Genomic DNA, 24,858 nt, shown 5'->3' with positions numbered 1-24,858 from the left:
ATGGATACGATTTTTTTATTTAAAACAGTGAATTAAGTGGTTTTCTTTTGAGTTATTGGAGTCAGAATATAAAACTACGAGTGAAAAGAAATGCGTACATTTGGAAAATCGTCAATTTAATTATCTTAAATTCAACTGTTCGATGTACAAATTGTAGTCAATTATTCCAAAAAAAGAAAATGCAATCTTTCACTATAGAAATGATTTGATTATTTTTATTATAGCTTGATCAGAATGTATGATGAATTTGCTTGAAAAAACGTTTTTGAAAATAGAAATAAATAATCAAAGCTTGTTATTCTGTCAGATGCTTTTTTTCCCACATTCACACATCGACTTCACGGCGAGTTTCGACGTGTTTTACTCGGTGGATCTTCTCTGTCACCGACTCCATCACAAACGGGTCCAGCTCGGGCGTGCGTGTGCGCGCCGCCTCTGGTGGGAGGGAGGCTTCCAGACACAACCACCGCGGCGCGCCTCTTCCAATCCAGACAGCGGCCTTTACTCCCGGGGATGAGCGCGGGCCAGCTGAGGACGAGCTGAGGACGAGCCGGGCCACGTAGGAGTACCGGTGTCCCGCCATCTCTGCAACCCCAACCACACGCTCTCGTTTCCAGCAGCTGGGCCGTCGCCGTGTCCCCCTTCTCCTCCACCCCCCTATACACACACCAATGTAGTGTGCTGGAGCCTGAATCTGTGCAACTCTGGTCGTGGAGAGGAGCCCCAGACTGAGGTAAGAACCCCGAAATATATATAAGTATTGTGTGTCGTCACGGGTGGAGAAGACGGCGCAGGTGACATGACGGCAGTTTCTCACTTTGATAGTGAGTTGAGTGGAATTGTTTGGGAACTGTTTCCTTTTTTTTTTAACCCACTTCGGCGGGATCCACCGTGTTCTTTCCCATAATACTACCACTTCTTGGTCTCGTCTCTTCCCCGTGCATTTATTGTCACGACATTTTTTTTACACGAACCTCCATTTATCTACATTTTGGAGCTAACTGTCTGACGTTGATGCTACTAGCCGGGAGCTAACTAGCGTCACCGCAGACGCGTCAAAAAAAAATCCAACTTTCGGTGTCTTTAGCGTGTCCTGCAGGCGACTGAGCAATTAGTTCTGGGATAAAAAACCGCGTTTGCAATCGAACGTTTGCGAATTCGTGTGAGTTTAGTGCACGGAGAGCGAATGCTGCCACTTTAGCTTGTCATGCGCTTTGCAGGTTATTACCTATGGAGTGAAGCTAGCGAGCTAAGTAGCATAAGTTGGCTAGGCCTGCACTGTGTTGGTGCTCTTTGGGTCCAAGTGTTTTCTTTTTTTTAACCCTTCACTAACTCGTACAGACGGCATGTAAATATACATGAAAAATACGTCATATATTAACCAATTACTCACCTTCAACCATTTATTCACCTTCATCATTTGAAATTATGGCTTGTTCCCTGTTGTATTTATATGGTTCATCCATTATCAAAACCTTCCACATCCTTCTTTCATTTCTCAGCTTAGTCTTCTAATTAAACACTATTTAACATTTATTTATTTAACAAATTCCTTTTGCACAAATGGTATGTAAAGTCCTGATCAATACATTTAAATATCTGCTCAATACTAATTATACATTTACAATGCATTGTTCAAACGTTATATTATTTTAGACATTGTTGCTTTATGCAAATATTTGATCCCTCTTTCCTTTTCCGTTGTGTGTTGTAATGACAATAGATGTGCTTTATTGACATAATTGTATGTGCTCAGCGCGAACACAGTTTTTGAACATTTAAACATTGCACAACAACTTTGCATCAAAGATCTCTGGAGAGGTCATATAACCTCAGTATCGATAACATATTTCAAGAAAGACCTGGGCAAAGCGCAGCCCTTTAACGGTATTTATGCGACTTACTTGATGTTAAAGATCATGCAGAAACTAAGGATTTTGTTTTTATTTTCATTTTTTATTTCATTCATTTCTTGTTTTTATTATTGATTACAACTTGTTTTGTATTTATTCTTACCTTGAATTTATGAGTATGTTTTTTTTGTTAATATTTGACCCTTAATTTTCCGCATACAATCCAGGTTTTTGCATCGGGTCAAAATGGACCACTCGAACTACATAAACTGCATATGTATTATTGGCAGCCAGATAGGTCGTTCCCGTTGACCCAGAGGTAAAAAAAGGGTAACAATTATTTACGTTCTGTAGGTTTTTCCACATTGTATTTATGATTTTCTCACCTTTTGCTGGGCCCTCACAACAGTCACTGTATAAAATGTGGCCCTTGAGGATATTTGAATACCCACCACGGATATAGAGGTTAAATAATCTAAAACAAATTTGTTCGATTGTCATCTCACTTTTTTTTTAAGAGCTACCTTGTCACACTTGACTGTCTTCTCTGATATGTCAGCGGATGACTCTTATCAACTGTTTTAAAAAAGCTCCCCCAGACAACAATCTGTATTTGCCGTCTGTGACCTAATTTTTTTCACTGGCTCGAGTGCCAATACACTTCCAGAGGTGTGCGGCACCAAACTGTGAGCCGGTTAAGGGTATTATGAGTTTGGACAGGGGAAGGAATGTGAACCCTCACACAGTCTCACAGCCTCACAGCAGCTAAAAAGGCAAAGCTTATTAAAGACTTGGGGTGGGTATGTAGATTTGAGCAGGCCTGCTGCATAACAAGAGGTGAACTGAACACATTGCATTTGGACTGTTTTAGTGCTTTAGAACACAGTGACGTTTGACACATTACATTGTTACATTCTCTGTTGCTGCCTTTCAAATTTTAAGCCATTCTATTTACACTCTTCATTTTTGTAGCTTGTCTTGTTTTTGAGTTTTGTTTTTCTCTGTTTTTATGAAGATATTAATGAAGGATAAAATTAAATTTATTTTTTCTTATGTGCACCAAAAGGTCTCAAGCAGAACATTTTTTTTTTGATACTTCCTAGCAAATGTCAATACTATGCTATTGCATATTCAAGAGACACAGGACACCAAAACTGGGTTCATTATGAAATGTATGCTGATTCACTCACTGAAACAAATGCAACTCTCTGTGTTTCTATAAAGTGACATGTTTATTTCCCTGAATGCTTGGATCATTTATTGTTGTTTTTTTAAATGCAAAATATACAAATATACACCCTTGGGTAAATCTTTTTGGTAGAAAAGTGGGTGCTATGTCTGGCAGTAAGTAAGAAATTTGTATTTATATAGCGCTTTTCCAGACCTTGGGTCACAAAGCGCTTTGAAAATTGGTGTTGAGAGTTTAAAAAAAAATTGGTTCATATTTAAAACGCCCACATAAGGAGAAGATCCAGCTACTTTCTCCCCCCAATCCACACAAGCTTGGTAAACCCCGGGGTTGGTTCTAACTGTTAACCACCACTGGGTTTGACCCGCCTGATCTCAAAGAATGTTTGTGCTAGAAGACCAATTACCCACAATATCGAAACATGTGTGAGATCCACATCAAAGAGCTGCTTTCAATGGGACTGAAACTCTGACTCAACATTGAAAATACGAAGAGATTTTACTAGTGTGCGTTACATAACCCGTGACTCTGTGGGCTTATTGGCTGCCAGGATTTCTTTTCGAATGAAAAGGCAATTGTCTAAACGTTGTTCTCTTACATGCTCGAGTCGGGGAACTAAACAGAAAATGCAATTTTTTTATTTTGCTGGTGTTATCCAGTTGCTTTAGTAGTTTGTCTTTCTATTACTCTTGCCCTTTATCAGAGGTTCATGGTGTCTGGGCTGGATTTCAAATTTTAGTGACACTGATGGTCACTTGGAATCCTCAGAGAGATTGTACTTGGATTATGGTCATAATTATTGAACACTGTTACTATGGCCTTGGTAAAAGTCAATTTTTGTTTGCATCTCTGCATTAAGCTACAGTTCTACTGAAGCCAAATTTCTAGGCCTAGTATCAGTTATTATGTTTATAATGTCATGAATATTAGATGTACAGAGAGTGTAATGGAGGGTTTTTTTTAAGCCTGAAAGAAATGTAAGTATAAGTGTAAAGAAATCTCAATTTCCAAGTGTGAATAATTATGTATAATCTTTAAATTTGTAAATACAATAATTGATTTTATTTTATATTTTCAGTAAAATATGCACTATGTAAATGAATGTAACACAGGAAGCGAGTGGTGCACACTCATAAGAGCAGAGAGGGTGTAAGGTTGCACGAGGTCAGGAAACTGTCAGATGTGACGCCCTAAAATGAATGACTCAATCGCCCTTGGCATTTGGTTTACTTTAAACTTGCCCAAACCACCTTTTTGATTTGAAAAAAAATGACAAACAAAAAAACATCAGGAAAGTCAATCGTGCATTTGCCAATAATAGTAAGTAAGTAAGTCATTTTTATTTGTATAGCGCTTTTCCAGACCAGGGTCACAAAGCGCTTAAACAATCAAAACAATATTCAATAAAGTATATATTTTAAAGATCAAGATAAAACTGATAACACAACAGGAGTTCCAGAAAATCAAGGAAAAGCCTGAACAAATAGAAACGTCTTAAGGAGTCAGTAGACTCCATCAATAATAATAATAATAGCTGTTCTTTATACGGTTTACCAAGTACCTTATTTTGTATTTACAATTTGAAAAAGCTTTTGACTACTGTCATTTGGTCACCTGTCCATCATCACCTTTGATAGAAACTATACGTATTTTTAAGATGACACTGTTTCTATTTTAAACCGGATTATTAGTTTGCAAACTTTGCAGAGAATAAAAGCAGCAGTCATGAAATCAGTTTTATTGAAGTTAATTTTAATTTAATAGTTTTTCTATGATGGTTAGTTAATGTAATCATGAAGATTTACATTTTTTTTTTTAAATGTATCTAATGAATGAAGTCTATACATGCCACATTTATAAAGGGATTTTTTATATATTTTTTAACTTTATAGAGTGTTGTTGGTCAAAGACATTACATTTATTAATGTCATCTTAACTTACACAAAGTGAAAACACAAAAACGTGATGCTCTTCTTACAAAGATACATTTACTTGAATATCCAGGCGCACAGAGACCAGGAAATACTGTTTTTGAGGTTTCAAGATTTTTCAAGTGATACTGCGGCAACAATGCAATATATTGCGAAACTATAAGAACAAGGATATATTTGTAGTATTGCTCGAGTAATTGTTTTGTGTGTTTGACAGAATTTACAGACTAAACTTGACAAAGTTTTTACTACTTTAATTAGTTTTGAAACTAAAATATTGTTCATCAGCTTTAAATGCTGCTGGAGTCAACTGTATCTTCTTGCCCATCTCCAGTATTTCCTGTATTCTACGAGGCTTCTTGTCAACTTTAGATCCTACTTCCTGAACATACTTCCTTTACCTCCTGAAATGCAGAACACTTATGAAATTATAGCCTGGTGAGCATGTGCAAGCTCTACTAAGAAGTATCAGTTGTGGTTTCTCTATCTATGCTCTCATGTTTGCTGGTTGTGGTTGACACTCCCACACACTGAAACACTGTATTACTAACAAGAGTTTTTAGTTGCACGCTGGCGGGTAAGATGATCAGACATGTTTTCTTCTCTATTTATCCTCAGGTGATGCACAGGAAATGGCATCTTCAGCAAGACGCCCTGATGGCTGCTGGAACTCTGGCACCACGTTCTCCTGCAGTATTTGAAGACGCAAGACATCGTGCCTGGTGGTCCAGAGACGATAAACCTCAGTCTAGCTACGTCATGGGCGCTCCTTTTGAGTCGGGTTGACCCGCTTACTCATTATCCCCTCCTTCCTCTCTTCAAAGGAGGGTTGGGGATCAATTTAGGGCCACCAGAGTCAATCTTCTCCACCTGGATGAAATCCTGCCAGAGCTTCAAGGAGGGGGATTCTATCTCGAGCCTTGACGGGATGTCACAGGAGGAAGGACGGCTGCCACCGGTGTCCCAGTCTTACTTTTACCCCGCAAACTCAAATGTCGACCTGAAACTTTTCAAGAGAGAGGTGGGCAGCCAGCCACACTCTGTCTTGGTGGACAATAAAATGTCCAGCAAGGCCTCGGTGGGAGAGCCGAGTATCAGTCAGATTCCTGTTCAGCACACGGATCAGCAGCAGTATTTTCGGGAAGGAGTATTGAGGCAGGATATGGGCATGCAGGGGTTACAGGTCGACAACCATGGATCATCTGAGAATACAGAGGAGGAGGAGGAGGATGAAGAAGAGGCAGAGGAGGAAGGTGAAGATGCGTTATTCAAGCGGGAGCAGATCATAGTTGAGGTCAACCTCAACAACCAGACACTTCATGTTTCGAAGGGGGAAAATAAAACGGACTCTGAGAGAGGAGGCAGTGATGAAGATGAGGAGGATGGGGAAGAGGAAGAAGAAGAAGAGGAGGAGGAGGAGGAGGAAGAAGAGGAGGATAGCCCTGGAGAGGAGGACGAGGAGGAGGAAGAATGCGATGAGGATGAGCTGGACACTCAAAGAACTTTAAAGCGTTCCAGACGGGGGTCCGTCAGCACAATGGCTGATGGTCAGCCTTGCCGGAAAAGCCTACGCACAGCTCCGGTGGCCTCGACAGGGGTGACCACAAGAGGGCGCCGGAAGAGCATAGACCCGCCGGTAAAGAAGCGTAGAACATCGAAATCGGCGCCACCATGGAGCGGCGCCCCTGTGAGCGAAGGGAAGACGGAGACGGAGGAGAAGGAGATGCTGGCCTGCGAGAAGTGTCCGCGGATGTTCAACACCCGCTGGTACCTGGAGAAGCACATGAATGTCACGCACAGAAGAATGCAGATCTGTGACAAGTGCGGGAAAAAGTTTGTGCTGGAGAGTGAGCTGGCCTTACACCAGCAGACAGACTGCGAGAGGAACATTCAGGTAAAATGGCCGTAGACAAATATTTAAAAAGCTGAAACTCTTAAATCAGATATTGCAATATTTAAGTGTATTGATATTTTTCTACAGTACTAATGGTCACAGTTGACACATTCCATCGTTTAAAAATGTATTTAAAGTAGGCTAAATCATTCAGTAAATACTCATTGAGCAACACAAATTTGAACTAAAAACGGGACACTTCAATTATTTTTCTCAGACCAAAGCAAACGATCAATAATTATATATGAGTCATTTTCTGTCCTCCTGTGAATATCAAGCGTCTAAATAAAAATGACTTGCAGCTTTCATTGACCTTAATTATTCATTATTATTGACCAATTATTTTCTAATTGTTCAAACCCCTGGGCAGGATCTGCTTAGGCTCTCTTTTGGGTTTCCAACTATGAAGCACTGTTTATTATTCACCTTTCAATCCTAACAAACATTCAGCCTTAACATTTATAAAGGAATTATTATTTTACTTCAACTCAAAATAAGATTGATTAATTCCTTATAACCGGCAATGATGAACCTTCAATGGTTATCTTTTTTCTATTCATTCCTATAAAATCTTTTTTTCCATAAATAATTTAAGAATTTTCCTTTCATTGTTCTAGTAAAAAAAAAAAGCTTAGCTTTACAAATGAAATACTAAAGTATTTTAATAAATCGGAGGGAAAATGTTGAATTGTGGTTATTAATGGCATAGTTTTCTTGCTTTTTATCTTTTTTATATATTGCAATAAATACGTTGTCTCTATTGTAACTTATGAACTATATCATTGTTCCACCAGCAGAGGGAGCCAAATAATATAATTTTCTGGGGACTTGCAACAGCAACTTTCGATCGTTTATATCATGGATTGTTGACTCGCTCTTTTGTCCTTTGATTTCAGTGTGTGGCCTGCAACAAGTCTTTCAAGAAGCTGTGGTCGCTCCACGAGCACATAAAAATCGTGCACGGTTTTGCAGAGAAGAAGTTTGCATGTGAGATCTGTGAGAAGAAGTTTTACACTATGGCACACGTGCGAAAGCACATGGTTGGTAAGTCTTCCCGCTTAAAGTATTTGTACTACATACAAATATTATATAACTAGTTAACTTCTAGATTCTTTTATTCCTTGTTTTTGTTATTACACATTTATTATAGTGTTGTCTACAATCTAAAGTTGGTGGTAATCTACTTTTACAATGAATTCCCTGAATAGCCATTATAGTTGCCTTGACTCTCACCGTGAATATTCGTTCTTATCCAAGTGTTCTTTCTCTGTCCTCACAGCTCACACAAAGGACATGCCTTTTACCTGTGAGACATGTGGGAAGTCCTTCAAGCGTAGCATGTCTTTAAAAGTGCACTCACTGCAGCATTCAGGGGAAAAGCCTTTCCGTTGTGAGGTAGGCAACTTTATTTTTCCAAAAATGTCCTCATGAATGAAAACATAATCGATGTTAAAAAGTAAGGAAATTAGCCTTTATGCCCATTCTCTTCATAAAGGGCAACTAATGTGTTGATTTAAGTGTCCCTTAAATTGATTTTTGACCTGTATTGTGCTCATCAGTATGTGTCTGTTTGTACAAAACTCTTCATTTAAATATTTAAATTAGAAAATGTGCTTAAGCCTTGCCCACTGAAAACACTTGGTTTTTCCGGGGATAAAATCCTATTTACTATAACCACACCTACTGTGATTGGTCAAGCATCAGGGTTTGTCAACGTGTCATCAATCCCAGAGGTCTCCACCTACAAGGGATTCGTTGTATAAACAAAGCAGGGCGTGATTACAGCTGGCTGGAAGAGTGAAGACCATTATTGCGTTATAATGGACTTCGCTCTCATAACCTCTCATTCGCTGAGATTTTAGAAGGGTGAGAACCTTTTAAATTAATAACTTCAAAACATGGTCATGATGAGGGAGTTCCGTCATCTTGAAGTAGAAAATTCATTGTGAGGAAGTCAAGAAAGTTGGGCTTTTACATTCGATGCCATATAAATATTAAATGGCTAATAGTCTGGTATAAAAATAACCAAATTGACTAGTGAAGAGATCCAAATGTCCTATTTTTAACTTCTTTACAACTTTCTTTAATGGTACGTGACATGAACTTTGACTAAGAAAGGATTAAGAAGAGCCATTTCTATGTTTTTTATTTAGTATCGACACACTAAGCGTTACAATTCTGTTTCCATTTACAACCGTAAATTACGGCGTAAATTGTTGCGATAGACGATAATGTCAGTTGCTATTGGTCCACTGTTCTCTGAACTTGTTTTACCCACAGGCTACTCTGGTTCTGGAGTGAACTCTAGTGGGAGTTTGTCAGAGACCCCTAATCTAAATCATTACTGTATCTTAAACTAACATCTTAATGCATCATATGTTTACATCTTTTCTGATTTTAAAGAATGTTTAAAACTGGATTTAGTGTTGTTTCTCAGTGTATCACAGTTTTTGTTCGTGTAGCGTATTACACATACTTCATGTTCTTCATGTTGATAGCCGCTAGATGGTGCTAACGAGCTCTTAAGTGAAAGCTGCTCTCAGTCGCGACTCCAAATCTGATGATGCAAACCGTTCAAAATATTTCGACGTTTTCGTTTATGTGTGAACTTTTTAAGGAACATGTTGTTCAAACATCAGACACGGAACCAGTGACTGATGTATTTACCCTACAAAGCCATGTTTGATAATAATTTGAAATCACCGGCTTTTTTATTTACACACAAACATTGCCATCGAGTACAACTACAACCTTCTTAAAAATTGAATTTGAAAAAACAAAGTATATTTGGCTGGCTTGCTGGAATACTTTAAAATCTTTGTGTAGATCTTATATTTATTTTGGTAAGTTTTCTTGCCTGATCAAAGCCTCTATTTTAAACCATTGCGGAGCTTCTGTATGCACTCGATTAGTTCCATACATACATGAAACTGCCTCCCTTGATTGGAACTTGTGTCCAACCTTTAGCCATCTTTCATTTTCCTGTTAAACCCTGACCACATGACTTGAACCTGAATTAGTAAGTTGACAAAAGGGCTCTAGCCCCACCCTAGACGGTTTCATACACACTCAAAACATACAGTCGTCAGCATATGATGTTGGGTGGAGCTGCTGAAGTCGGACATATGGGCGCTTTTAACATGTAATTTTCCTCCATATTACAGGAGCGTGTGAGGTACAGACATCTGGGTTAACCCTAACATTGTTTTATGATCCTTTTTTGAACATTTAGAATTCCAGGAATATGCAGGTGTTGTGACATAATATTGGATTTGGAAGTAACTGGTTGTAGATCAGGAGTTGTACACATTTCAATCATGTTCTGGCAGGCAGAGAAAAGAGTATTTTTTTTTAGTTTTTTTTTTTAGTTTTTTCATGTTGGCTGTCAACGTTTCTCTCATTCCCTTAAGTTTTATAATATTTACCAATCCCTGATTGTTTTTGTCTCTTCCTTTGTTGTGATCACTTCAAGAAATGGTACTATTTAATGATTGAATTATCAAGTCAAACCTGTATAACATGTTTGTTAATCTATAACTGTACACAGACTGATGCACTCAAATATTTCCACAAGCTAAAACTTGCCAATGTGAAACTGAACTTCAGGCTTTTCTTAGCTGCCAATAACACTACTCAAAGGTTATAAGATCGAGGGGCTCACACGTCTCCGTCAATGATTTACAATTCTTGTAATCGCTTGACTTTTCCAGGCAGCCTTAAGTAGCAGTGTAAGAATAAGGTGAACTTTTAAAGTGCACTTCAGTCAAACTGCTCTTGTTTTAACATTTAGATTCATTGATTATTGTTATGTGCCAAAATATTCAACATTTTGTTTACAGTTCATCTACTTCTTTTTTATTCTATTTTACTCTGCCGTCAACACTTTTCAAAGGTCTTTCATAATTCTTTGTGTATGTTTTTTTAACTCTTCTCCGTCTTATCTTCTGCAGAACTGCGACGAACGCTTCCAGTACAAGTACCAGCTTCGCTCCCACATGAGCATTCACATCGGCCACAAGCAGTTCATGTGCCAGTGGTGCGGCAAAGACTTCAACATGAAACAGTATTTCGACGAGCACATGAAAACGCACACAGGTGAGGCCTCAAAACATCCCCTTGCGTTGACTTCTGAACTCTTTAAGTTCACTGATTAGCCGCTCACGTTTTTTTTCTGCTTCAGTAAAAACATGTTTATACTCTTATCGGTGTTTGACGTTAACGTTATCGCAGTTTGACAAATCAACGTTTTTTATGACATCGCCTGGTGCTGTTTGCTGTTCTTATCTTATTCCATCTTGTTGTTTGAACAATGTATTTTCATTAACTGTGAGGTACGCATATAAAGAAGTCATGATACTGCACTTTCTTTATAGCATACTCCATTTTATACACGTTTCTTTTACAAACTATTACAGTGTTATTCGATTTTTTTTCATAATAATAAATGTATAAATATCTTTCAAGTAGTTGATTTCATATACTCATTTCTGGTGTTAAAAGTACTTGCAGTCTGACACCTCTCCATTTTTATATGAGTTAATCTTGACACGCACTAGAGAAACTGTCCCCCATCAATAACTTATAGTGGTTTTAAAATGGTAACCTCAGGGGTCACCAGTGATTATGAAACAACCTGCTTTTTCTAAGGTGCTGCAATCCAAAGGTCTTCCAGATTAATGCATTCGGATGGAACAAAGAGTTAAATTTATGTTGTATAATTATTGATATAGTCATACTTCTGGTTAAAGAAAGTTTGGCAACTAAAATCTGTTATTTTTATTTATTGTTGTTAACATATTTTGGCCCTTGTAAGTTTGAGTTTGACACACACTTTTTCAACATTTCAGGGATAGCTAGTCCTACTTGGGTTCTCATTAACATTGTAACACATAAAAACGTATGATTATATTTTCCAATATTAAGATTGAGATTAAGCTAAAAAAGACAATACTTTTTTTTTCGTTTGTTACACTTGGAGAAGACATTTGTCATCACATATCTTGTGACTACAAGAAACATCTTAAGACACTTTTATTCGTGCAGGCTTTTCCTTTATTCTCGGAGACTCCTGTGTTTGTCTCGGCGTTATCTTGATCTTTTAAGCATATATTTTATTGAGGCTTGTTTAAGCGCTTTGTGACCCTGGTCTGGAAAAGCGCTCTACAAATATTACTGACTTACTTACCTAAAAGCTTAGTGATATTTCAAGTTTGAATTTCGGATGAACTATCACTTTAAGTCATGTCTGAACTCCTGCTATTATGTAACAAAGGAATTTCTCGCTAATAAACAGGTTTTTATTGTCATTCCATTCTACATCAACGGAGTAAAAACTATTTCTGAGGCCTGTAATGATAGCTACACAAAAGCACATCAAACATTCTCAACAACATTCTCCTGACCTTCCTACAAGAGGACTTTAAAGGTCAGAGCAAAGGGATTTGTTTTCTTGCTCTTATAAAAGATACTTGCAGATCCTAATTAGCTGGTAAGGTTAGGTTAAAATTACCCTGTCAATCACAGGCTTCTCATCAAGAACAAGAAAAACAACATCTGTAACATGAATGTCTAGCCTGCATGTCTGCAACCTTCACTGTTGAGATGTCGTCTTTCCCCGTACTGTGACATGAAACTCTTCCGCAGCTTTCTGTTGGATGTATTACAGCAGATGATTGTGTTTTTATTCAATGAAAAATTATTTATCTTGCCTAAGAGTACATTTTTCTAACTTGTTTGTTTTCATTTTACTCTATGATTTTCTTTATATGTCCAATGGAAATTGTCAATTATTTTAATTATAACATTCCCCACTTTGATGCCATAGAAAATTGAAGGATTAAATTAAACATTAAAGCTACATTCTTGCGCTCCAAACTCTACTGGCTGTGATAAAAGCACTTGCATGCTAAGTAAATTAGTCACTTTTAAATCAATCAGCCAAACATTATCTTTAGAAGTAGATTGATTACTCATTGAACATGAAGGAGGTTGAGTGGGCTTCACACAATGTGTTTCTTCTCGTCTGGACTATTGTAACAGTTTGTTTTCATGTCTTAACAAGAAGGATCTGTCTCGCCTGCAGTTGATTCAGAACTCTGCAGCGAGAATTCTGACCCGCTCAAGTAGAAGAACTCACATTTCTCCGATCCTTAAAACTCTTCACTGGCTTCCAGTTTCTTTCAGGATCAACTTTAAAATTCTGGTTCTTACTTTCAGAGCTATTCATGGTCAGGCTCCTCCTTACATCAGTGATCTGATCCAGCCTTACACCCCAGCTCGGGCTCTGAGGTCTGTGGATCAGAATCTACTTTTGGTTCCTCGCACACGGCTCAGGACCAGAGGAGAGAAATCTTTTCAGGCTGTTGCTCCTAAACTTTGGAACGATCTTCCTCTCTCTTTGCGCTTGATGGATCTACTGACTCCTTTAAGAAACACCTTAAGATGTTTCTATTTGTTCAGGCTTTTCCTTGAATTTCTCTAACTCCTGTGTTGTTCTCAGTATTATCTTGATCTTTAAAGTATGTACTTTTTTGAGTATTGTTTTGATTGTCTAAGCGCTTTGTGACCCTGGTCACGAAAAGCGCTATATAAATAAATATTACTTACTTACTTACTTCAAGAATGTAGAGATATCTTTGGAAATATATTGGTGCCTTCAGAATATTGAATGGGTCAATGTTTAAACTTTTTTCCTTTTTTTTTCGGAATTTAACATACCTTTTCAATGTTTAAATGTTAATTTGAATTTCTTGATGTCTTTTTAATTTCATTTTTAAATGGAATACTTTGAATGAAATTCTTTTCACTCATTGTTTTTGATTTTATATTTCCAATAACAAAAAAAGTACATTTTCTGTATTTAATATTTTTAATTCGTAGCCATTTCAGCCAATCATTATAGAAAGATATTGATGTGGGTATAATATTGCCAACAGACGATACTAAAATGAAATGTTAAAAGGCTATGAATAAAAAAATGAATTTAGAATTTTTCTTTTTCAAAAATTTCAATTGGAATATCAATTTAAGTCTTAAAAAAAACATTTTGAGATATTTTTAAGTCAATTATCTAAAATAAATAAACAAATTCAACCTTTCAGTATACAAATTATTGAATGATGAATCAAAATTCAACCCTTTGATATAGAAATGATGAAGTCGATGAAATTAAATAATGTAATGCTTTAAGAAACGATGGCACATACTTCCATATATACATTTTATTTAAAGCCGGCTAGACGTTGAACCATCTGGCCGTCAAATGTTCCCGGAAATATAAATGTGGAACGCAGCCAAGATGAACATTTTACTAGCAGAGGAGTGGAACCAGTTTTCTAATGACAGAGATGTTCACCAACAAAGCGACTGCGGCACATAATGACAACCTTGACACTCGCTGGATCACATCCCTCTGATTTTCTCTCACTGTGGGTTTTCGCCATGTTTCCAACTAAACTTGGCGGCGGATTCTCTCCCCCTGCAGCCTGGTGTGGGTGGACACGCTGCTCTCTGTTGGCCTCGCTCAGATATATTCGCCATGTGTAATTATGCTTCTCTGTTCTGCACCCGCCGCTAACATTTATTCCTTTTATAGAGAGGACACACCCAGAGCTGCCCTGTAATAGGCATGTTCCACTTAGGGCCCCCTTTTCACAGCAGCATCTCTGCTGCTCTGCTGCTGTCAGGTTTGTCCAGGAGTTTAGGTGACAGCGACAGATTGCTGTCAGACATCACCTTCTTGATAGTCAATGTGTTTGGAGGAGCATCCTGAGAGCCCTCCAGCAGCCTGCTAATAGACCCATGCGTGGGTGGTAGCCAGCACAGTTGGTGGCGCCGTGGAGGGTGGTTAATGTGAGTGGCAAACCTACTGTGCCGCTGTTGTTCATTTCCACCGCTCTCCTCCAAGTGTGAATCGTAATGGCTTCCTGAAGAGTGGGTGGGCAAAGACCTCCATTTCAAGATGGCAACTGATTAGCACTTTTGAGGAGACTTGAGAGGGGAGGGGGTGTTCTTTAGAGGTGGAAAGTTAACTTTGGAAGAGCTGATTTTCATCTTTCCAATGCATTGTCCCAATTCTCGTACCCCTGTTGAATTATTTTATTTGTTATATTCTTGGACTTCCCGCCGCTGGATTCTCCTTCCTATGGACTGAGTTTTATACCAGCATATGTCAGATCCTCCTACTTTTGTACTTTTAAGGATGGTCTCATAAGCCGGATCTTATGTGTCACTAAAATTATTAGTAGAATTATTATTCATCGATTCTTTAATTTTATTCCGATTGAATCTTTATTGGGGTCACTTGGGAATGGAACCTACCCCAGCTACTGGGACCACCTGAACAGGTCTCCAGCCTATCGTAATGGCACAGATAGATTATTATTATTTTACTCTCTTTTTTGTGGAAAGGAAAACTTCATCAAGTCTGAAATAATGTTTCAAAGCATCAACGTATTTAAACAAATAAAGGGTGTTTGTCGAAAAATATTCTTCATGATGGTCAGAGTTAACTTCCCAGATGCTTGATGTGGTATAAACTGGCTTAGTTTTCCCTCTTAAAGAGAACTTGATAGCTAAAACTGTGGTTGAATGGGGTTATGTTTTTTCTTCCCATTTAAACCAGGGGTGTTAAACTCAATCATACAAGGGGCCAAACAAAGTCATGTGCCGAACCAAATGTATGAGGGCTGTGTATTGGCAAGAATCTGGCGATACGATACATGTGCGATGATGCAATATGTTGCAGTATTGTTTCTTTTAAAATAATTCAATTGTAAAAAAACAAAAAAAAAACATCATAGCATAGTAAATATTCAATGCTATCACATGCTTAACATCAGTCATATATATCGGATACACATGAGTTACAGTCAGATGTAGAGAAAAAACATATTTCGCTGCTTCTATTGTTGTTTTTGCTTGGAGGAAATTTTGCCAACTAGTGGCTGGAGGTTTAATTGCAGCACACAAATTAATGAACCCTGTTGATACTTGAGTGTTCATTTTAAGTCAACAAATCAATTTGATTGTCTTTTATACACACACTATTGAAATATAAACCATAAAATCTCCTTCATCAGTTTTTACTCCTATTGAAATATTCAGTGTAATTGTTGACATAAGATGCCACTGTTTGAGATAAGACAAGGAACAGATATTACTTTATAGCTCACCATATCAACATTAACGTTCTTCAATCTTCTTTGATTGTGAGCCAACCTTCTGGCGGGCGACATAAAAAAATGACTTGAGTCAATGCGTGTGATCTAAACGTCTCTTGTGCCCCCGCAGGTGAGAAGCCTTTCATCTGCGAGATCTGCGGGAAGAGCTTCACCAGCCGACCCAACATGAAGCGCCACCGCCGCACCCACACGGGCGAGAAGCCGTACCCGTGCGAGGTGTGCGGTCAGCGCTTCCGCTTCTCCAACATGCTCAAGGCCCACAAGGAGAAGTGTTTCCCCGTCAACAGCCCCATCGTCCTGCAGACTAGTGGCTCGAACGTGCCAGTGCGCATCTTCGCCAACACTTTCTCCTCCTCCTCCTCCTCCCCCCCGCCGCCCGGCCCCGGGACCTCGGCCCCACCTGTCGCCACGGTGGCCCCCCTCGGACCGCCCGGAGCCGCCCTCCCCCAGCGAGGCCTTGTGGGACACGCCTTCTCACACATGCAACTGCACCCCTCGCCTCACCCTCCGCAGCAGCAGCAGCAGCAGCACCTTACGGCCCCTCATGCCCATCACCACATCGCGGTACCCCATCTGCCCCCGCCCCCCGCCCTGTTCAAGAGCGAGCCCCTCAACCACTGCGGCCACGAGGACAACAGCTACATGCACCATTTGGCTGCACCCGATAAGCTTTCTGGAGCCCCTCAGCACCACTGAACCACTGCCTCTTTTCTCAGACTGACCCTCGACGAGTGGGTGCATTTATCGTTCACTATATATACATAGAAGTCAAACATCTACTCTCTCTTCTTGACTTCTGGTCGGGAATGACGCTCGAGTTTTCTCTGTACAGAAGATTAATCCATTTGCACATTGGTTACTTAAGAACGTGCAGTGTCCCTCCGGACCCTCTCCCCAAAATAGCAATACTCCAACCGTCCTCGGATGGAGACGTTTTAAAATGAATGTTTGCAAAAGAACCAACTTTTGTCTTTTCGGGGCTGAAGCTTCCTTCAGACGCAGTGCCATTAGGGAAGAGAAGGAGGACTTGAGTTTAGGGACTGGGAGAAAAGTTTGAATCCTGTTTGATTCATGGGTTAACGGTGCTTTCCATTCCAATTCATAGAGTCTCTTTCTTTTTTTTGTTGTCTGTTTACTCTCCAAAGGTGAGATGCTTGCATGTCTAAGGACTTGATGATCATGTTACTCAAGTTGAACAGGACATGCTCGACACACATGGACACACGCACACACACCGAGCATGCGGTCTCTCATTGACCGTCGTCAGTGCAACCTCAGCATTCTTCACTGTTCTTCAACCTTTCAGATAAGAAAGCTCCATTAAATACTGCCACTGTGAAGGGTCAGACTACACGACCCGAGTCAGGATTTTAACCCTTCGCTGCTGTCCAAATGAAACGGGTTCCCATACTAGAAGTCCTTTCACACTCACCAACACACACACACACACACACCCGGTGCAATTTTCTCACCTTCGCAGAAGTAACCAAGACTTGGTTCATTCTACAGTTGCTGTCGAATGTTGCAGATAAGTTTTATTTTTACAGATCGTTTTAGAAAAGTGGTGCCGCTGAACTTTGACTAATCCTTGTGTGCTTAAGTGAGGATTAAGGAAACACATTGATAAATGTAACATTTGTTCATGTATTATTCGTTAATTTTATATTCAGAATCAGAAAGGTTAAAACAAAGGTTTGTTTGAAAATATTGCGCCACTTAAGAAGTGAGGATTTCGTGTGTCCTTTTTAATTCTTTTTTTTTTTTTAAAGAACATTCCCAAAACAATTTGGGGCAAACTCGCCAAAAAAACTTTTTTTTTTTTACTATTGTCAAGGTGGCGGTAAATTACCAATTCTAGATTCAAACATAATTTTATTTCCCCCTTAAATTCATGGTTTATGACTTCCAGATTACCTTCCAAATATCAAAGCTGACCCAGTTATGCATTAAAATATGTTTAAAAATATGTTGAATAATGAGCGAAAACAAAACAAAAAGGTTTGTTTACAATTGAAAGAAAATATATTTGAATTTAAGCTCATAAGACGTTTTTGGGAAAGAAGATGTTGCACATAAACAAGGTCCCGAACAGAGAAAAAATATGTTGGTCCAAAAAATAATTTCTATGACCTGTTCAAAATAAGTAAAACTCATGGTTGTATCATATTCTTTATCAGACCGTCTGAAGTCTCAAAGATAGTTGATCGAGTCAGAAACCTTAACAGTAATTTACTATTTAAGTAATTTACATTCTTTCAGAAACGTTTTCTATTACCGTTTATCATTTACCTTTCTAGACCAAAAACTCCTTGGTGCATAACAAAAAACGCTGCTCTCTTTAGAACGGAACATAATAACAATAATTCTATTTATATAACACTTTTACTAGTTACAAAAGTGCTTTACATAAAAGCAAACAACGTCATTTAAAAAATGACACAACACATTAAAACAGGACATTGATAAAACAAGATAAAACAACCCGCGTTCCATTCAAGGGAAATAGCATTGAATAAAATGAGAAAACTCTGCAAATAAAAGAGAGTTAAAGCCCATTGATGACTCAACATGGGTGAGCACGTTTTCTTGAACCCAGCTAAAGTATCTGTTCATTTTTTGCTGTACTATTATTATTCAAGTTACATATTTTATTCAAATAATACATTTGTTCACGGACCATTAGGCACGATGCACAAATAAGATCCTACGAATGACTATTTAATGGTGTTTTTACCGCCACATTGAAATGACCATCATTATTCCCTCCAGGTATTATTTTTAAATATTCATTTTAGAATTGAATTTTGATTCAGTTTTAAAAAATGCTAAATTGAATAAGTGAAATATAAATGGACCAATTGCCGATAGTATGAATGTTATTTAATAAGAAGGAGTGGACAGAAGAGTTTTTTTGAGTTCCTAACCTGGAGTGACTGTTAAACAGAGGTGTGTGGATGAGAAAGTGTGGTGAGTGCATGTGGACCCCCCCGCCCCCGCCCCCCCCAAGAGTGCTCTTGTACCAAAAGCTGCTTCTCGCTCTCCTGGTGTTCACCTGTAGCTGTTAGACCCGACCACCGCGTTGACCCTGGATGTCGTCATCCTGCCATTATCTCGTGTGTCTTAACTTCTCTAGTCCTCTCTGGTTTTATTTGAAATGGCCTTTTTTTTCTTTTTGTGTGTATTCTCTGCACTTTACTGATGCGTGGGTGAGCGCAGGGGAACGAGGGAGTGACGAAGCATTGTGAAAAGGGTGTCGATGATTCAGGAAGCAACAACGCTGCCATGTTTTTATTGGACACTTTTCTTTCTGGTCTTCCCATTCTCGGAGATTAAAAGTGTTTTTCTTGGAATAATTTTGACGTTGAATTTGTTAAAAACAAAATGTATCTCTACATTCTCCAGCATTTAATAGAAGGTTGTAAAAATGAGATGCACCCCTTAATTTCCCTTTTACAGTTTCCCTTTAGAGTGCATCTTGACATTTTTACAAGGTTGTTAAAAAATATAAAAGTAACAACATAATATTAGAAAACAAAATATCTTGATGGTCAAAGACAAGTTGTTAGAAAATGTAATTACTGGTTTCCTCTGTTCCACTTTTACCAAAAGAAAAAAATCAAGAGTAGACCAAAAATAAAGACATGGTAAATGGTAGGAGATTTACTGAATAAAAGATGCTAAAGTAAGGCATTAATAATTATGTTAATACATAAAACAAAACGAGTGGTGATTTTATAAATGGGTTTGGGGAATTTTGTTAATTTGACCAAAGGCGCTATAAATATTTCTTTTTTTTTAGGAACACATGTTTGTTTTAGCAGAGAATATAAAACAAATGTTCCTTTATTTAATACATTAACTAAAAGATGTTAAAGTTACATTAATATTAGATCACAAATAACAGACGGCTATTTGGTGTTTGGCTAACACTGAAACAAATCCACAAGGCATAATTCAGAAGTAAAAGATATAATGGATGGAATTGATGATAACTATTGAAATCAATAAGAGAAAAATTAAATTTAAATTTCAAGTAGAACCAGCTTCATTAAACTGGTACAAACCTTTCAATAGCTGCACATTTATTTAAAAGGTGTCTTAACTGTACAGTAAGAGCTGGACACGGTCAACCAGAGGGTCAGATCATTACTCTTCCAGAAAAAAGTAGATTATATGACCAAAGTTAAAAAAAAAAGAAAGTCAAATGGTGTGAAGGTAAATGTGGCAGTGTTGTTGTTATCCTACTCTTAAGTGAATGTTTTTCGGCAGGAAATGAGTTCCAGGGGCAACTAGAAGGGACCATTAAACATTTAAAAAAAATTATATTTCCCATTCACCCCTCATGCCTTCCTTCCCTTCACTTCTGCGACTCATCCGTCGTCTTATGTCTTCATTTGCTAGACGATCCTCCTCCTCTTCCTTTCTTTGTTTTCTAGAATGCACTTTTTACTAAAAAATCTTCTCGGCTAGATGAAAAAATAATAACGATGTATATTCTTTAAAGATGTTCGAATATCCATATACTTTCCCCCAGTTTGTATTTCTAACCACTTAATGTAGCATTGTGTATTTTATTATTGTATCCGGTACAACATGTGCAGCTTTATAATGTTTTGTTTTTTTTGTATGTTATCTGGAGATTAAGGATGACGTGTGAGGGGGATGGTGGGCCTTTTTTTGATAATGTACATGGAAATGAGTGCTAACTTTGGAAATTAAAAGCAAGTAGCCACGATGACGATGCTGTGAAGTGTGACTTGTTGTGCGACACCTTAATGCCACGGCAAGAAACGTTGCACGACCTGTCTTTAGATACATATTCTGCATTCTTCACAATCTTTTATGACAGACACTGCAATCCTCGATCAGGGCTTCATTTCAAAAGTCTACAAAACGCAGCATAAATCTAAACAAAAAATGTATAATTATCAGGCTAAAGCAAACTTGCTGGTCTCTCATAGCAACATTTAATTATAATTTAAAGTAACATTTTATTACCGTAGTGAAAGTTGATCTCTTTACTCATCTGATTCTTTGTTGTTTTCTATAAGTTAAGTTTTCTAGGGTTTTTTTGGGGTTCCAAGACCACCTTCGTTCTTGCCAACAAAATCACATTAATGCTATGTAAAGAAAGGATCTGTTCCTTGTTCTATTATTAGATGAGATAGACTTCATTAATCCCCTGGAGATCTCATTCGGGGAATTGGGTTTCCAGTACACAGCAGACAAAAGTTACATAAAAACAAGAACAATGTGCAAATAAAAGAACAAAGTTCAAGTGATGACAGTGCAAATATAAAGAACATATTATAGCCATTCAAATATTTTCAGACTAATACGGAATCAATAGATCCATAGTGAAAGGCTATAGCTGAACCAACAACTGACATTAATTTAATTCAATTTTATTTAAAGTGTCAAATCATAGCGAGTAGGACTATAAAGGAGAAAAGTGAAGCAGATTTCAGCGAATCAACAAGGAGTGAATCACAGTGTGGCAGTGGCGAGGAAAAACTTATTTTTAGGAGGCAGAAATCTCGAGCAGAACCTGACTGCCAAGACTGGCTAGGAGGGTGGGTATTAACCCTTAATTAATAAAATGATATCTTTCTATAATCCTTATAATCCCTTTTATTTTTATTTGATCAAATTGACATTTCAATTTGAACTATTGCAACGTCAACATATAAGTATTATCCAACACAAGATGACTTTATTTAAATATATAGATATAATTCCAATCTTTTTATCTTGTACTCAAACAATTGGCTTATGGTTTTGTCTTTTAATTTAATTTGTTTTATTTCAAAGAGACATTCCTAAAACCCAGTTTGAGTGCCATACTTTTATTTATTTATTCATTTATTCTGTTGTCAGCCGTTTTATTAATCATTCAAATGAGTTTGACTTTCAATAAAGTGATGAGAGTTGGTTGTTTGTAATCGGTAAAAGTCTACAGCTTTGTGCTTTTTCTCTCCAATACGAGATGAATAAAAATGTCTCAAAGTGGAAACCTTGAGGTAAAAAGTACATGGACAGATCAGGACCAAAGAAGTTACCTAAAGTAATGTCAGTGGTTGCCATCAAGGTCTCGTTGAAGATATTGAAGCAGGATTCACCAGCGTTCCTGATGCGATTTCCCAAACAGACGAGACATTAACCACAGAAATGGGGTAGTGAAGTGTAACAACACCATGTTTTTCCTCCAAGGTTCATTTATTTAAGACACTTGGATATGACTCATTTCTCTCCCGTGGAGTCGCCATTAAAAAACTTCTGTTATTCAGATTCATTTCTTTTTTTTTATTGTACTGAATAATTCATAAAGTTAATATTGTGTTATTATTCATATGAGTGGGTGCAGGTTTAGATTATATAATTATTCTTTTATTGTGCTTGTCTCTTGGCTGCAGATATTTTTCTAGACGGCATGACTTGCGGTTATTCATCCGCAGACGGTTCACAGGGTTCCTGGCACAAATCCTCTGATCAGATGTGTCAACAGGCGGCACGTGACTTTTTTTTTCCTCTTTTTCCAACTTCCAAAGTCTCTTTCACTAGAGTTTATTTGGCTGCTGGTGTTGGAATTCAGGTCAGTGACTTGGAATGAACATGTGTATAATGAGGGCGGTAAATCCTAAAAACACTGACAGCGGCTCTTCTGTCTGGTACGACTGGTCTGCTCAATCTGGATCGTCACGCACACCTTTGTTTGAGGCTTTTACTGGCGGTGCCTTCGAGGACTTTTTTTTCAAACGTCAAACTAAATCCATAAATCACCTTTTTACACTTGCATGCATGCAGACGTCAAACTAATTGTGATGAAAATAAGCACATTGAAATGAGAATGTTATTAGAAGACTTGGACTCACACTTTTACTATGAGAAGGATAAAAAAATGGTGAAACCGCCAACACCAGTGACCAGATATAGAAATGTCAAGACTCCCTTTATGTCCTATCACTATGTGAGTAAGAGTAATGTGACAAAACATTAGTTATTTCTTAAAGGATGTTGGTAATGTTAAACTCAGCAATGCTATTAATAAGGCGACATTCACAATAAAATACATGCATTATGTAAAATTCTACCTTCACCATCTACAGAACGACATCTTACATTCCTCAGAGACTTCATTCTGAAAACGATACCGTTACACAATTGAGAGACTTAACCGCTGCTAATCTGTGACGCAACTTTCCTGTTCCACTATGTTCCAAAGATGCTTTGTTGGATTAATTGAAAAGGAAATTGTTTCTGAAAATTGTGCTGGGAAAATATCCCCAGACACCATTTAACTCTTTTATTATTGTGAATTTCCCCACAGAGGGTTGTGTATTTAATGACAAAACGCTTTTCAAGCTTTGACTTTGTGCAGTGTAGTCGTGCCTTATGGCTTTATCCATGTAGCTCCTGTGTAGAATGTTTTACCTTTTATTATTTATAATGGCTATAAGAATGTTAAACACTTAAAAATGGAATAGATTTTCTTATTTCCCCTCATATAATTGTACTTTTTGTAGTATTTTTGTCCCTCGAAATAAATGCTTTCATATACTTTGTTGTCCTTTGTTATTTGCTAAATATAAAAAACTTCTATCTATTTTATTGTATTTTATCATCATCAAATTTTTTATTTTATTCTTAATCCTTAACTTTTCCAAGTTAACTTACTGCACTTTATATAGACCTGCTGATTTTATTTCACTGTCCACTTCATCTTCAAAGACAGACAACTGAAATCCACTGAGCCTACATGTTCCTAAATTGTTACTGTGACCACAAATCCTGTAATTCATGTTTGTCTAGTTGCACTCTTTTATTTCAGTGTTTGATTTGTAGTTGTTGCCTTCTTGTTTTTATTTAACTATGATGTGTGCTGCTGCTTTCCTTGGCCAGACCACCCTTGTGACAGAGATCTTGATCTTACTACATATTTTATCTTGTTAAATAGAGGTTAAAAAAAATAAAAATTAAAAGGTTGTAGGCAAAACTTGAGCCTTTAATACAGCAAGAATGAATATGACTAGAACTGCTTTTGCGTCATAGCTCGGGCGGTACGGTGTGTTGCTTGTGGCCTGAGAAGTTGTGGGTTCAATCCCATCTTTGGAAGATATTGTGGCGCTGTGTCCCTGAGCAAGACACTTTGCCCTGATTTCTCCTGATGGTTGATCAGTGTGTGATTGTGTGTGTGGATGGGTGAATGTGTAACTTAAGTGTAAAGCCAAAGTAGGAGCCAATGACCATTCTTTAACACTGAAGAACTGCGGTGGTGTCTTGTCAAAACTAAATTCTCTTAAAAAAGGTCACTTTTACAACATGTCCCTTCAAAATAAAAGTATATACCCACTTTTTGATCGGGAACCAGCAGACTTTAGAGCTAAAGCAAAAGTACCAGAGACTAGTGTCCATCCCAGCGTCATAGGGTCATAGGTGGTGTATAACTAGAACCCACTGTCAGTAAAGTGCTCATATTAATACATTTTTATTTCTTGATATATGTTTTTTGCAGAGTATACCACCAAAAATAAAGTGACTTTTAATGGGAATGAACTTGAGCATCATGAGCCTCCACAGCTATAGGTAATAACCCATAAAGAGCTGTGTACTAAACTGCCACTTTTAGCTAAAAAAAAAAAAAAAAAAGTCCTAAAAAGTATATTGTGTGTTGCACAAAAGCGATGCATAATAAGCAGCAGAGAAAAGTGCAAGTGACTCACTGATGGTGTGAGTGGGTGGTCAGGTAGCGAGGCTCTTTTTTCTGAAAGCAGGGGAGATAATAACACACCATCCGCACATCTTGTGTTCC

At 37.9% G+C, this 24,858-nt stretch overlaps 1 protein-coding gene across 1 annotated transcript; it reads left to right on the top strand.

Moving 5' to 3' along the window:
- Positions 1–482: 482 nt before the first annotated feature.
- Positions 483–20,784, top strand: znf652 (zinc finger protein 652). The gene is made up of 6 exons (XM_087810002.1): positions 483–733; positions 5,592–6,867; positions 7,764–7,911; positions 8,147–8,262; positions 10,818–10,962; positions 16,159–20,784. Exons 2-6 carry the CDS (start codon positions 5,848–5,850, stop codon positions 16,743–16,745), a joined length of 2,016 nt encoding a protein of 671 aa, XP_087666128.1. The 5' UTR covers positions 483–733; positions 5,592–5,847; the 3' UTR covers positions 16,746–20,784.
- Positions 20,785–24,858: the final 4,074 nt, after the last annotated feature.

This window comes from Callionymus lyra, chromosome 15, assembly GCF_982586985.1.
Source record: "Callionymus lyra chromosome 15, fCalLyr1.hap1.1, whole genome shotgun sequence".
Classification (NCBI taxonomy): domain Eukaryota; kingdom Metazoa; phylum Chordata; class Actinopteri; order Syngnathiformes; family Callionymidae; genus Callionymus; species Callionymus lyra.
Note: the sequence above shows the minus strand (reverse complement) of the source record. Positions and strands in the feature narration are given on the sequence as shown.